The sequence below is a fragment of the Bombina bombina genome, chromosome 1 (genome assembly GCF_027579735.1).
Source record: "Bombina bombina isolate aBomBom1 chromosome 1, aBomBom1.pri, whole genome shotgun sequence".
In the NCBI taxonomy this organism is placed as follows: Eukaryota; Metazoa; Chordata; class Amphibia; order Anura; family Bombinatoridae; genus Bombina; species Bombina bombina.
The window spans coordinates 986,765,919-986,781,554 of record NC_069499.1 but is presented as its reverse complement, the minus strand read 5'-3'; the positions used below and the strand labels follow the sequence as shown (position 1 = coordinate 986,781,554).

Below are 15,636 nucleotides of genomic sequence, written 5' to 3'. Positions count from 1 at the left end.
ATAGCGGGGGCGGCAGATTAGGGGTTAATAAGTGTAAGGTTAGGGGTGTTTAGACTCGGGGTACATGTTAGGGTGTTAGGTGCAGACTTAGAAACTGTTTCCCCATAGGAAACAATGGGGCTGCGTTAAGAGCTGAATGCTGCTTTTTTGCAGGTGTTAGGTTTTTTTTCAGCTCAAACTGTCCCATTGTTTCCTATGGGGGAATCGGGCACGAGCACGTTTTTTTAAGCTGGCCGCGTCCGTAAGCACCGCTGGTATCGAGAGTTGCAGTGGCAGTAAATTATGCTCTAGGCTCCCTTTTTGGAGCCTAACGCACTGAAAATGCAGCCATTCTGTGAACTGTAAATACCAGCGGTATTTAAAAGGTGCGGGGAAAAAAAAGCATGCGTTAGCTACGCGGGTCGTTACCGACAAAACACTAAATCTAGCCGTATGACAGCATCAGAACGAGTCTCCAATTGGAGCCTATAGAAGCACGCTCTCGTGAACGCAATGCTTCACAGCAATGTGAATGCGACCTCACTTTTGCATTGCTATCAACTTGTGTAATACCATCGCATATTAGTGTGCGCTTGTATTACTCAGTGGAGCGCAAATATCGATTTCACAAAAGCGATATTTAGCGCTCCACTTGTAATCTTGCTCTGAATGTATTGTGACATGTATTATTGCACATTGTTTTAAAAAAATTATATCATGAAAAGAATAGATGAACAATTTCTGGAGAGGTCCCCATGAAAGTCAGAAATAGCAAATCATTTATTGTAAAATAGAGCCTTTGGAATTTTATGAAGCCATTCAGTTTATTCTAGAGATACAGCATATTTGTAAACTGAGCATTTGCATATAGCATCAAATATAAATGTCTGAATACAAAGCCCATAGAGGTCGGTAATGGAAGTTTCTTGCAGAGGAAATCAAGTTAAAATGTATTGCAGGTTAGATCATTTATTATAGAGGCAATTCTATTAGAGTCTTTAGACTACCTGTTTTTTTATCCCATATACATATGAAGAAAATCATCACTGACTTTTTTTAGTAGTGGACTTTTTTTAGTAGTGGACTTTTTTTAGTAGTGGACTTTTTTTTAAAGTATGTGTGGGGCAAATTCTTTCTTTTAGAGAATCTAATGGGATTTGATAGGAGTAGCCAATGTTTTGTAGATGTTATCCAAGGAAAAACTATTATGTAATTGAGTCATTTCTTTTTAAGTGATGGGGAAAAACTCTAAAACTGTGTAACTGTGAATCTAATAAAAATCTGCTCAACATATAATGCTATATAGAATTTCTAATATTACATTATGAGGACACATAGGGGTCAATTTATTATTGTGCGGACGGACATGATACGATGTAGCATATCATGTCCGCCACACATCGATAAATGCCGACAGCATACGCTATTTATCATTGCACCAGCAGTTGTTGTGAACTGCTGGTGCAATAAGGCCCTCTGCAGATTTGCGGATTAGCCGCTAGCAGGGGGTGTCAATCAACCCGATCGTATTCGATCAGGCTGATTGCTATCCGCAACCTCAGAGGTGGCGAACGAGTTAAGGAGCAGCGGTCTTAGGACCGCTGCTTCTTAACTTCCGCTTCAGGCGGAACTGAAGCGGAGTGGGTTGGAAGCAGCTTCTTAAATCAATCCCATAGTAGAAAAGCTGCAGCACAAGTCTTGAAGATAAAGGGACAGTCTACCATAGAATTGTTTTGTTTTAAAAGATAGATAATCCCTTCATTCCCCATTCCCCAGTTTTGCATAACCAATACTGTTATATTAATATACTTTTTACCTCTGTGATTACCTTGTATCTAAACATCTTCTGACAGCCCCCTGATCACATGACTATTTATTATCTATTGACTTGCATTTAGCACTGTGTTGTGCTAACTCTTAAATAACTCCTTAGGCGTGATCACAATGTTATCTATATGGCCCAAATGAACTAGCAGTCTCCTGTTAAAAGTAAATAAAAAAGCTTGTAATAAGAGTCTGTCTTTAGTGGCTTAGAAACAGGCAGAAATTAGAGGTTTTAATGTTATTAAGTATATTAATAGAACAATGTTGGTTGTGCAAAACTGGGGAATGGGTAGTAAGGGCGTTATCTATCTTTTTAAACAATAACAATTTTAGTGTAGACTGTCCCTTTAATTGATCCTCTGTGGAATCTCACCATAACATATAAAATACTAGCTGTTGCCCACGGCTTTGCTCACGTGGAGTTTGTGATTTGTAAATAATATCGAAAAACGCGACCACTCGCAATGACAGGTGCTCTCACCTGTGTGCCCATTCGGGTTGCACTCTCGCTGACATGAACTTCGTAAAGTTTTCGTTAATTCTCAGTCAGCTAGATTACGAGTTTTGTGCTCTATAGGGAAATTAACGACCGCCACAAAAGCGGCTGTATTTCTCCTCCCTATAGCACTGCTGTTACAGGTTTTGTAAAACCCGGCTTGTACGGGCGATATGGTTGCGTTGAGCTCCATACCTCACCCAAATACAAGCAGTGTTTTGACTTGCACATGCACGATTTCCCCTTAGACATCAATGGGGAGAGTCGGCTAAAAAAAAAAGCCTAACACCTGCGATCGCGGAAACAAAAGCTCCGTAACACAGCCCCATTGATGTCTATGGGGAAAGAAAAAGTTACTTTTAAACCTAACACCCTAACATAAAAAACACGTCTAAACACCACTAATCTGCTGCCCCTAACATCGCCGCCACCTACATTACAGTTATTAACCCCTAATCTGCCGCCCCCAATAAAGCCGTCACCTACATACAGTTATTAACCCCTAATCTGCTGCCCCTAACATCTCCGCCACCTACATTACAGTTATTAACCCCTAATCTGCTGGTCTGAACATCGCCGCCACCTACCTACACTTATTAGTCCCTAATCTGCCGCCCCCAATGTCGACGCCACTATACTAAAGTTATTAACCCCTAAACCTCTGGCCTCCCACATCACTAACACTACATAAATATATTAACTCCTAAACCTAACCCTAACTTAAACCCTAACCCTAAGCATAAGTCTAACCCTAACGTAACCCTGAACCTAACCCTAACGCCCCCTAACTTAAATATAATTAAAATAAATCTAAATAAAACTTACAATTATTACCTAAATAACCTATTTAAAACTAAATACATATTAAACTGTAAAATAAAACCTAAGCTAGCTACAAAATAACTAATAGTTACATTGAAGCTAGCTTAGGTTTTATTTTTATTTCACAGGTAAGTTTTTATTTATTTTAACTAGGTAGACTAGTTAGTAAATAGTTATTACTATTGGGGGGTTTGGTTGTGTGGGTGGTGGGTTTTACTGTTGGGGGGTTGTTTGTATTTTTTTACAGGTAAATGAGCTGATTTCTTTTAAGGGCTATTGGCAGTTTAGTGTAGGCTAGTGTTTTTTTTTTATTTTAGGGGGCTTTTTAATTTTTATAGGGCTATTAGATGAGGAGTAATTCGTTTTTATTTTGGATAATTTCATTTTTTATTTTGTGTAATTTAGTGTTTATTTTTTTTGTAATTTAGATAATTGTATTTGATTAATTAAATTTTTTAATTTTATTGTAATGTTAGTTTTTAGTGTAAGGCAGGTTAGGTTTTATTTCACAGGTAAGTTTGTATTTATTTTAACTAGGTAGCTAGTAAAAAACATTAATAACTATTTACTAACTAGTCTACCTAGTTAAAATAAATACAAACTTACCTGTGAAGTAAAAATAAAACCTAAGATAGCTATAATGTAACTATTAGCTATTTTGCAGCTAGCTTAGGTTTTATTTTACAAGTATTTATCTCGTTTTAAAAAGGAATTATTTAGGTAATAATTGTAAGTTTTATTTAGATTTATTTTAATTATATTTAAGTTAGGGGGTGTTAGGGTTAGAGTTAAATTAGGGTTAGACTTAGGGTTACGTTGGCCGCGAATGTGCAGGGGGCGGCATTGCACAAGTATTTCACGAGAAATGATTGTGCAATAATAAATGCTGACAGTGTATGCTGTCGGCATTTATCAATGTGCGGCGGACATGATACGCTACACATTAGTATATTGGCCCCATAGGCTCCATAGCTAAACAGAAGATGGGAGCTTACCTGTGTCTGACGATAAGCCTGCTCCTAATAAAAACTTCATTTCATCTACTTTGAAGACTCTGCATTCCTTTTTCCTCTTTTGTAAACAGAAGATTTGCAGGATAGTTTTTGTCACCTAAATTTACAGTACAGCACTATAATACTGTGTACAGTTGATGTGAGTTTTTTTGCCATACATTTGCTTTCATAAAGGGCCACTATAGTGAAATGTAAAAAAAATTGCTAGCAGTAACATATTTTTCCATGCTGACCTTTTTGTATTTGAAGCTAACATGAAGTTTATGTCAGTGAGCAGAGCATGTAAAAAAAAAAAAAAACTGTTAAAATGTCCATTTTTATAGGCAGCAAAGAAATAAAATGACTGCTCACTGGCTGATAAACAGAACTCCCCACTGACTTATTGATGGATAGTGACACCTCACAACTTCACAAGCATAACAGTACTTTTTTTATTGCGGTTTCAACATTCACAGCTTTAATTTCAGGGCTTTATATATAACATAATATTACATAATACCACATATAATATATATGAAGTTATAATATAATATTACATAACATAATACCACATATAATATATATGAAGTTATAATATAATATTACATAACATAATATTACCACATATAATATATATGAAGTTATAATATAATATAATATTACATAACATAATACCACATATAACATATATGAAGTTATAATATAATATAATATTACATAACATAATATTACCACAAATAATATATATGAAGTTATAATATAATATAATATTACATAACATAATACCACATATAATATATATGAAGTTATAATATAATATAATATTACATAACATAATATTACCACATATAATATATATGAAATTATAATATAATATAATATTACATAACATAATACCACATATAATATATATGAAGTTATAATATAATAAAATATTACATAACATAATACCACATATAATATATATGAAGTTATAATATAATATAATATAATATAACATAACATAATATTACCACATATAATATATATGAAGTTATAATATAATATAATATTACATAACATAATACCACATATAATATATATGAAGTTATAATATAATATAATATAATATTACATAACATAATATTACCACATACAGGGAGTGCAGAATTATTAGGCAAATGAGTATTTTGACCACATCCTCTTTATGCATGTTGTCTTACTCCAAGCTGTATAGGCTCGAAAGCCTACTACCAACTAAGCATATTAGGTGATGTGCATCTCTGTAATGAGAAGGGGTGTGGTCTAATGACATCAACACCCTATATCAGGTGTGCATAATTATTAGGCAACTTCCTTTCCTTTGGCAAAATGGGTCAAAAGAAGGACTTGACAGGCTCAGAAAAGTCAAAAATAGTGAGATATCTTGCAGAGGGATGCAGCACTCTTAAAATTGCAAAGCTTCTGAAGCGTGATCATCGAACAATCAAGCGTTTCATTCAAAATAGTCAACAGGGTCGCAAGAAGCGTGTGGAAAAACCAAGGCGCAAAATAACTGTCCATGAACTGAGAAAAGTCAAGCGTGCAGCTGCCAAGATGCCACTTGCCACCAGTTTGGCCATATTTCAGAGCTGCAACATCACTGGAGTGCCCAAAAGCACAAGGTGTGCAATACTCAGAGACATGGCCAAGGTAAGAAAGGCTGAAAGACGACCACCACTGAACAAGACGCACAAGCTGAAACGTCAAGACTGGGCCAAGAAATATCTCAAGACTGATTTTTCTAAGGTTTTATGGACTGATGAAATGAGAGTGAGTCTTGATGGGCCAGATGAATGGGCCCGTGGCTGGATTGGTAAAGGGCAGAGAGCTCCAGTCCAACTCAGACGCCAGCAAGGTGGAGGTGGAGTACTGGTTTGGGCTGGTATCATCAAAGATGAGCTTGTGGGGCCTTTTCGGGTTGAGGATGGAGTCAAGCTCAACTCCCAGTCCTACTGCCAGTTTCTGGAAGACACCTTCTTCAAGCAGTGGTACAGGAAGAAGTCTGCATCCTTCAAGAAAAACATGATTTTCATGCAGGACAATGCTCCATCACACGCGTCCAAGTACTCCACAGCGTGGCTGGCAAGAAAGGGTATAAAAGAAGAAAATCTAATGACATGGCCTCCTTGTTCACCTGATCTGAACCCCATTGAGAACCTGTGGTCCATCATCAAATGTGAGATTTACAAGGAGGGAAAACAGTACACCTCTCTGAACAGTGTCTGGGAGGCTGTGGTTGCTGCTGCACGCAATGTTGATGGTGAACAGATCAAAACACTGACAGAATCCATGGATGGCAGGCTTTTGAGTGTCCTTGCAAAGAAAGGTGGCTATATTGGTCACTGATTTGTTTTTGTTTTGTTTTTGAATGTCAGAAATGTATATTTGTGAATGTTGAGATGTTATATTGGTTTCACTGGTAAAAATAAATAATTGAAATGGGTATATATTTGTTTTTTGTTAAGTTGCCTAATAATTATGCACAGTAATAGTCACCTGCACACACATATATCCCCCTAAAATAGCTATAACTAAAAACAAACTAAAAACTACTTCCAAAACTATTCAGCTTTGATATTAATGAGTTTTTTGGGTTCATTGAGAACATGGTTGTTGTTCAATAATAAAATGCATCCTCAAAAATACAACTTGCCTAATAATTCTGCACTCCCTGTATAATATATATGAAGTTATAATATAATATAATATTACATAACATAATATTACCACATATAATATATATGAAGTTATAATATAATATAATATTACATAACATAATATTACCACATATAATATATATGAAGTTATAATATAATATAATATTACATAACATAATATTACCACATATAATATATATGAAGTTATAGTATAATATAATATTACATAACATAATATTACCACATATAATATACAGGGAGTGCAGAATTATTAGGCAAATGAGTATTTTGACCACATCATCCTCTTTATGCATGTTGTCTTACTCCAAGCTGTATAGGCTCGAAAGCCTACTACCAATTAAGCATATTAGGTGATGTGCATCTCTGTAATGAGAAGGGGTGTGGTCTAATGACATCAACACCCTATATCAGGTGTGCATAATTATTAGGCAACTTCCTTTCCTTTGGCAAAATGGGTCAAAGAAGGACTTGACAGGCTCAGAAAAGTAAAAAATAGTGAGATATCTTGCAGAGGGATGCAGCACTCTTAAAATTGCAAAGCTTCTGAAGCATGATCATCGAACAATCAAGCGTTTCATTCAAAATAGTCAACAGGGTCGCAAGAAGCGTGTGGAAAAACCAAGGCGCAAAATAACTGCCCATGAACTGAGAAAAGTCAAGCGTGCAGCTGCCAAGATGCCACTTGCCACCAGTTTGGCCATATTTCAGAGCTGCAACATCACTGGAGTGCCCAAAAGCACAAGGTGTGCAATACTCAGAGACATGGCCAAGGTAAGAAAGGCTGAAAGACGACCACCACTGAACAAGACACACAAGCTGAAACGTCAAGACTGGGCCAAGAAATATCTCAAGACTGATTTTTCTAAGGTTTTGTGGACTGATGAAATGAGAGTGAGTCTTGATGGGCCAGATGGATGGGCCCGTGGCTGGATTGGTAAAGGGCAGAGAGCTCCAGTCCGACTCAGATGCCAGCAAGGTGGAGGTGGAGTACTGGTTTGGGCTGGTATCATCAAAGATGAGCTTGTGGGGCCTTTTCGGGTTGAGGATGGAGTCAAGTTCAACGCCCAGTCCAACTGCCAGTTTCTGGAAGACACCTTCTTCAAGCAGTGGTACAGAAAGAAGTCTGCATCCTTCAAGAAAAACATGATTTTCATGCAGGACAATGCTCCATCACATGCGTCCAAGTACTCCACAGCGTGGCTGGCAAGAAAGGGTATAAAAGAAGAAAATCTAATGACATGGCCTCCTTGTTCACCTGATCTGAACCCCATTGAGAACCTGTGGTCCATCATCAAATGTGAGATTTACAAGGAGGGAAAACAGTATCCCTCTCTGAACAGTGTCTGGGAGGCTGTGGTTGCTGCTGCACGCAATGTTGATGGTGAACAGATCAAAACACTGACAGAATCCATGGATGGCAGGCTTTTGAGTGTCCTTGCAAAGAAAGGTGGCTATATTGGTCACTGATTTGTTTTTGTTTTGTTTTTGAGTGTCAGAAATGTATATTTGTGAATGTTGAGATGTTATATTGGTTTCACTGGTAAAAATAAATAATTGAAATGGGTATATATTTGTTTTTTTTTAAGTTGCCTAATAATTATGCACAGTAATAGTCACCTGCACACACAGATATCCCCCTAAAATAGCTATAACTAAAAACAAACTAAAAACTACTTCCAAAACTATTCAGCTTTGATATTAATGAGTTTTTTGGGTTCATTGAGAACATGGTTGTTGTTCAATAATAAAATTAATCCTTAAAAATACAACTTGCCTAATAATTCTGCACTCCCTGTATATGAAGTTATAATATACTATTACATTACTAATGTCAATTTTGAGTGGGCCCTGGATCCCAACTTATTTACTTCCCATTGATTTACATTATATAAATGGGTTTGTTTTACTAAAAAAAAAAAAAAATCCTTCAGCAACAGAACCCCGACATAAACTGAGGGTCACCTGTATTAAGATGTCTCATACTCTTCATTTTTGTAGAGAAAATCTCACAAAGGTCTAGTAGGGCACATATTTATGGACATTATATCACTTTTCTAATATGGAAAATATACAATTCTATAACATAATCTTTTGTAGACCATTCCTATAATTGTACAACATACAGGTATTCCTCACTTTACAGCGCTTCACTTTACAGCGTTTTGCTAATACAGTGCTTTGTGGAGCTGAAGTTCAACCTTCAAGGATTTTTAAATAGTTCTGTAATCATCGTGAGATTGTGAGAAAAGTGACTGGCACCATTTTGTTATGCCCAGTTCACTCTGTTTACAGCATTACAGTGCAATCTGTGTCTCAGTGTTATAGTCTGGCAAATTGTACTACAGTGATTGTCACTATATTACAGGTACACTATTTATTGAATACTAATTGAGTACTGTGCTGTGTGAGTGTTAAACTAAATGTAGGACTATTGCACCCCTAATATATGTTAGTTCAAACATGTTTTCAAGTTTTTAAACACACTGGCAAGTGAAAAGAAAGCTAAAACTGCCTTGTTTCACTTTAAGGCGGTTTTCACTTTACAGCGGGGCTCCGGATCCTAACCCGCTGTATGAGTGGGGTATACCTGTATAGAGATTTGTTTAAAATGAAGTTTGCAAGACAATCAGTCAAGATTTCTTATGAGACATGCAAAAGTAGACATTAAACAAGAATTCAGCACCATCAGTTTTGTGTAGAGACTCTGTTTGTACAAAATAGACATATTTTAGGGGCTTATCTATCAAGCTCGGTATGGAGCTTGAGGGCCGTGTTTCTGACAAGCCTTCAGGCTCGCCAGAAACACCAGTTATGAAGCAGCGGTCTAAAGGCGGTCTAAAGACTGCTGCTCCATAACCGGCCCGTCTGCTCTGAGGAGGCGGACAGACATCGCCGCAATTCAACCCGATCGAATACAATCGGGTTAATTAACACCCCCTGCTAGTGGCCGATTGGCCGCAAATCTGCAGGGGGCGGCATTGCACCAGCAGTTCATAAACGCTGCTGGTGCAATGCTGAATGCGGAGAGCGTATTGCTCTTCGCATTCAGCGAGGTCTGTCGGACCTGATCCGGGGCATGTCCGACAGGCCTTTCATAAATAGGGGCCTTAGTGTCCTATATATATGTATTGCTGGTCACTGCAATCAATCAGGTCAGAAGCTTCTGGCCATCATATTACTGGTAACTATGTGCTAAAGATACCAGTGTTAAGCCCTGTGACCTGACCCCACCATAATAATCCTTGACTGCTACTGACTGCCCCCCCACAATAATCCTTGAGTGCTACTGACCTGCCCCCCCTCCACAATAATCCATGATTGACCAACCAGAAACCCACTTAAGCCATTGGTAGACCCTCCTTATGATTTCCCCAATTGCTAAACCCTCCCTACATAATACCTATTTTGTAAACAGCACCAATTCAAATGTAACTACCTTCACAACCCCCATCACAAACATACACAAACATTTACCTCCATAAAATACAAAAATAAAAAACTATCATTAAAGTTAAAAAACCCTTACTAACCCCTAAAAATGTCTTAATTAAAGTACAGGTGTACAATATATAATTTTCAGCATTTTTATTGTGATCAGAATCAGATGCTATATATATATATATATGTGTGTGTGTGTGTGTGTGTGTGTATAACCCATATATCGTAGATCTGTGTGGAAAGATCATTAGATCATTAAATCTTTTTCGGAAAATAGTCTGCAACTTAGTTTTTATTGAAGAAGGTGGTATGAAAGTCAGTAATTTGTCATAGAGAAAGTTAATTGTGTATTGAGAGTGGTAAGCTTAAGGATGATTTTGAAGTTTTCTGGAGCTGAGTTATTAATCATACTCCCATCAATCTCTATTTCAGGGCGTTTTGCTGTGCGGGACATGAGGCAGACCGTAGCTGTGGGGGTGATCAAAAATGTAGAGAAGAAGAGCGGAGGAGCTGGCAAGGTCACTAAGTCTGCACAGAAAGCCCAGAAAGCCGGCAAATGAATTCTGGGCTCCCTCCGCCTGGCACACAAGCCCTGCTCCTCTGAGAGGGTTCGCCCCCTTCCCTTTGAGGTGCACGCCCGCCCATCTGCTTGTAAAAGCCTGTACGTTAACGACTGGATGCTCACCATTAAAGTCCAGTGGAAGTTCTTTAAGAGGAAAAGCATGTCCCCACTGTGTGACCCATAGTGTCCATTTTACCAATTAAACTGTTGCAACATATAATGATGTGGTCAGCTGTGAGTTTATTGAGCAGTGTGTTTGGGAGCTGGGTGTAAGAATAAATTTAAATTAAATTTTATTGATACAGCTATTCAAAAGATTATATATCATGTATTGATGTCTCAAATGTTCTGTTCATGGACACAGAACATTTATTTTATAAACTGAGTTTACATTTGCAATGTAATTTGCTGTATCCTTGTTGTCTTAGTTATTTTCTTAAGGGATAAAATGCCATGTTATTTGTACTAACCCATGTTTACAACTGAATATCTTTCAGGGGCATCAATCTGTTCTCTTGCTATAGTGCAGCTGCTCGCTTTGTGAACCATTTAGGTTAATATTAGTTATATTGTATATAATTCAAGATATATGTTACAAATGTATAGCCTGTAATTTCTTTCACACACAGAGAGTAACCTTACAACATTTTATCATACAAAAGCTGTAATAACAAGTTATCAGTAACGTCCCTCAAGGAAGAGTAACTCTTATAGACATATGGGGCTCTAAGTGGAAATAACCCCTTGTAACCCCCATTAGGAGCACACAAAAGGAGAGTGGATGTATCACATAGAAACAGCAGCTATGTTGTACAGCTCAGAGCTGTAATTTCCAGCTTCAGATCACTATGAGATGGCTCTTAATTTTAATCTTTGTATTGGGAAAGAAACTTTCCAAAAATAAATATACATCAATCGTATAATACATCCATAAAAAAAAAAGGAAAAGCTGTAAACATAAAGGATAGAAAAGAAAATCCACTAGATTTGTATTTATTAATATAAATAAAAAACATAACACAAGCAAATAATGTAACAAAAAATGTAGAATGCAATTTAAGATAAAAGTGATACAAACAATGTGTAACAATTGTGCACTAAAGGATATGGTCCTAAAATATATCCACTGTCTTGTAATCTTCTACTTTGAATGAAACCTCCAAAAAAAAAACGAACTGCAAATGGTGAAGTATGCTCAAACTTTCACATGCATATAATGCAACGCGCAGTCAGAGGAAGCAGATTCTGACTTGGAAGCTGTAGTGTCGGATGCTCAAACAAATGCATGCATGCGCTGTTAGATAGCTCATTGCTTGTTGTCACGGTCAGGAGGAAAAAGGCACCAATTACAGTGTGTCCTGTGTGTAGCCAGGATATATGTCCACCTTAAAGGAAAGCGCTAAGAGGAGATTCAAGGAGGAGCCAAAATTCAAAGTGACACGATAAAATATATATATATATATATATATACACACACGCAAACATGACACGCTGTAATTGTTGCCTTTTTCATCCTGACTGTGACAAGCGATCTAACAGCGCATGCACGCATTTGTTTGAGCAGCAAATTCCGACACTACAGCTTCCAAGTCAGAATCTGCTCCCTCTGACTGCGCATGTTGCTGAATGACATAATCACATTCTACACATTCCTATTTAACATATGTGGAGTGCGATTACGTCATGCAAAGCATGCGCAGTAAGAGGGAGTAGATTCTGACAAAGGAGCAGATTCTGATAGAACACCGGCAGTTGAAAAGTAAGCTCTGCCTTCCCAGTGACGTATGTCTATAACCTCCGACATACGTTTAACCTATTGGCTTCATTTAGGATCTTTGATAAAGCTAATAATTGAAACGTATGTTGGATGTTAAGGACATACCTCACTGGGAAGGCGGAGCTTACTTTTAAACTGCCAGTGTTCTGAAAAAATAGCGAACTCATGAAATTAGCGAACCACGTCACAGTTTGACAACTTTTTACCATAATGCGCATTCATGCCGTGTCATGGCATTCCTGGCCGCACACATCAGTGCTTCATTCAATTCCTTGAGACCAGTATTAAAACAAGTAGTATATAACGGGATGTTAAAAATTCACCCAGGCAGTGACTGTTCTATGGGGGTGGCCCTATGTATTATAATCACCCTTGTTAGCCTTAACCATCTGGGGTAGCACTGTTTGTAGCAACGGTGGAAAGTGAGATTGTGAGGGAACACACTATATATATATTGCATCATATAAATACTATGTACAGTAATTTGTATCTGAATAATATGTACAACGCTCAAATCAGCCTCTGTTGTGTATATACTATTGACAGTGATTTGTCTTGTGTAATACGGATTATTATAGCCTTGGTGACTCTATAGTCCCAATTTTATTAAAGACAGGAGGCGAGTATTTTGCTTTACTTTCTTTACTTTATAAAATCCAGCAGTAATACAAGTACAGAAAAAAGTAACATAGTATATCTGTACAACCAATCAGATCACAGTACACGGTAATAAAGCCAGGCTCTGGACAATCCTCTTCCTCTTTCTTTACTGCTCCGGACCGAACCAATCCTCAGGAACTGTAGAACATAACAAGACCAACGGGTCTCCAACAGAACCGCAACATATGAATCTTTAATAGATATCTCCCAGAAGTATTTCCTGAACTTGAAACCAGATTATTCACACTAGAATAAAACAGATAATGCATAAAAGTAATATGAAATAACTCTTTTTTTTTTAAACACACACATATATATACATATATATATATATATATATATATATATATATATATACACATAGGGAGGGAGAAAAATTTGTTTTACCTGGGGTGGGGTGGGGGGGGGGGGTGGCAAAATACTTGCCTCCTGTCTTTAATAAAATTGGGACTATAGAGTCACCAAGGCTATCATAATTCATATTTTATGACAAGACAGGAGGCTCCAATTTTGCTTTTTTAAAGCTTAACTATCTAATAATGACAAAGCAGCCTGAGAAATAGGTTTGAAAGAAAATTTATGGAATATAGTATCAGAAGACCAGTCTTCATCAGCCGGGAGGTCTTGCAAAGAGCAACCCTTCCTAAAGGCACAGGAGGCTGCCGCACCTCTAACTGAATGAGCCCCAAAGGAGGATGGAATCTGAGCTAGGGACATGACCCAGCGTATCCATCTAGTAATTGTAGGGATCAATATGGGATGAAAAGGCTGAACATAAGAGATCAGTAAAGGGCCTGTTCCTGATCTACGTAAGGGAGCCATACGAGAACAGTATTCTTTAAGACATCTTGCTACGCATAGCAGAGGTTCCGAATCTAAATAAGGGTAAGATAGAGAAGACGAGAAGGTTTTAGTACGACTATTAATATGGAAAAGTAAACCTGAAGGGAATAGTGAGAACCCGTCCACATCTATAGCCTGAACATCAGAGGCTCATCTAAAGGAGAGGAGGCAGAGCAGGGTAGCTAATTTAGCTGACAAATGTTTCATGGATAACAATGGGTTGTCTGGCCAATACTGAAATGAGAACAGAAGTTTTGAGACTTCCCAGAGAGATTTATAATGAGATTGAGGGGGAATCCTAAGGTGGATGGCCCTCAGGAGACGAGAGTTGAGAGGATCCTTACCTATAGGTAGACCATTAATCGGGAGGTGACAATATAAGAACACAGAAGCACCACATGGCCCTATATTGATTGAAGACAGATATAAATAAAGTATCAGATAGATACACTCACATTTAGTACGGCACCCCTAGTGGTGCAGATCAAGGATCAAGGCCACGATCCAAGGTCAGTAATCTGTAGACAATATAAGAACACAGATGTGCCACATGGCCCAATATTGTTTGAAGACAGATATAAATAAATTATCACATAGATACACTCTCATTTAGTACGGCACCCCTAGTGGTGCAGATGAAGCGGTCTGGGATCAATTAACAGTCACCCAGTATCAGTAAAATGATGTAGAACACAAAAGTGATGATGAAGCAAGCCTGATGAAGCAGCCACTAGTTGGCTGAGAAACACGTTGCTTTTATTATATTATTATTTTAAATAAAGTAAGTATTTTTCTATATACTTACCACTTGCTGCCGGACTATTATTTCCACCACTTTTGCTTATTTTTTACTACATCTCCACCTGTGGATTTTTGGGAGTTCCAGATCATTGGTTCTAAGTCTGCTGGTTGACCATATTGAACCCAGCCTGCTTTGTTTGCACCAGGGAAGGTGCTCTACTAAATATGAGTGCAATATATATCATCATATTTTATCTGCCTGTACAAACAATACTAGGCCATATAGGCACTGTTGTGTTCTACATCATTTTTTGCAGATTACTGAATATCCACCGGAGGTCAGTCTGCTGGGTGACTGTTAATTGATCCCAGACCACTTCATATGCACCACTAGGGGTGCCGTACTAAATGTGAGTGTATCTATCTGATACTATATTTATATCTGTCTTCAAACAATATTGGTCCATGTGGCGCTTCTGTGTTCTTATATTGTCTAGAGATTAGTGACCTTGGATTGTGGCCTTGATCCTCTACAGATAGCTGCCTAGACCTGCATCATCATCTACCCAGTGTGGACTTTATTATCTCTAGATGAGACTTAATTTGTGTTAGAAATTGTAGATTATACACCCATTACTTCTGTATTTTATTATTTTTTAAGTATATGGGTATCCAGATATGTACCACATATAGCCCTATATAGATACACCATTGTCAACTTTAACTTGTGTTGTAAGAGGTGTGTTTATATATATACTAGTATCTTGTGTGTGTATATATATATATACACACTTTTACTCTCT

At 37.5% G+C, this 15,636-nt stretch overlaps 1 protein-coding gene across 1 annotated transcript in view; it reads left to right on the top strand.

The window, feature by feature from the left end:
* EEF1A2 (eukaryotic translation elongation factor 1 alpha 2) overlaps positions 1-11,032 on the top strand; it is a 117,514-nt gene extending 106,482 nt beyond the window's left edge. Inside the window, exon 8 of the mRNA XM_053709468.1 lies at positions 10,683-11,032. Within this exon, the coding sequence (XP_053565443.1) occupies positions 10,683-10,810 (128 nt within the window). The 3' untranslated portion in view covers positions 10,811-11,032. The remainder of the gene's footprint in view (positions 1-10,682) is intronic.
* The last annotated feature ends 4,604 nt before the right edge of the window (positions 11,033-15,636 follow it).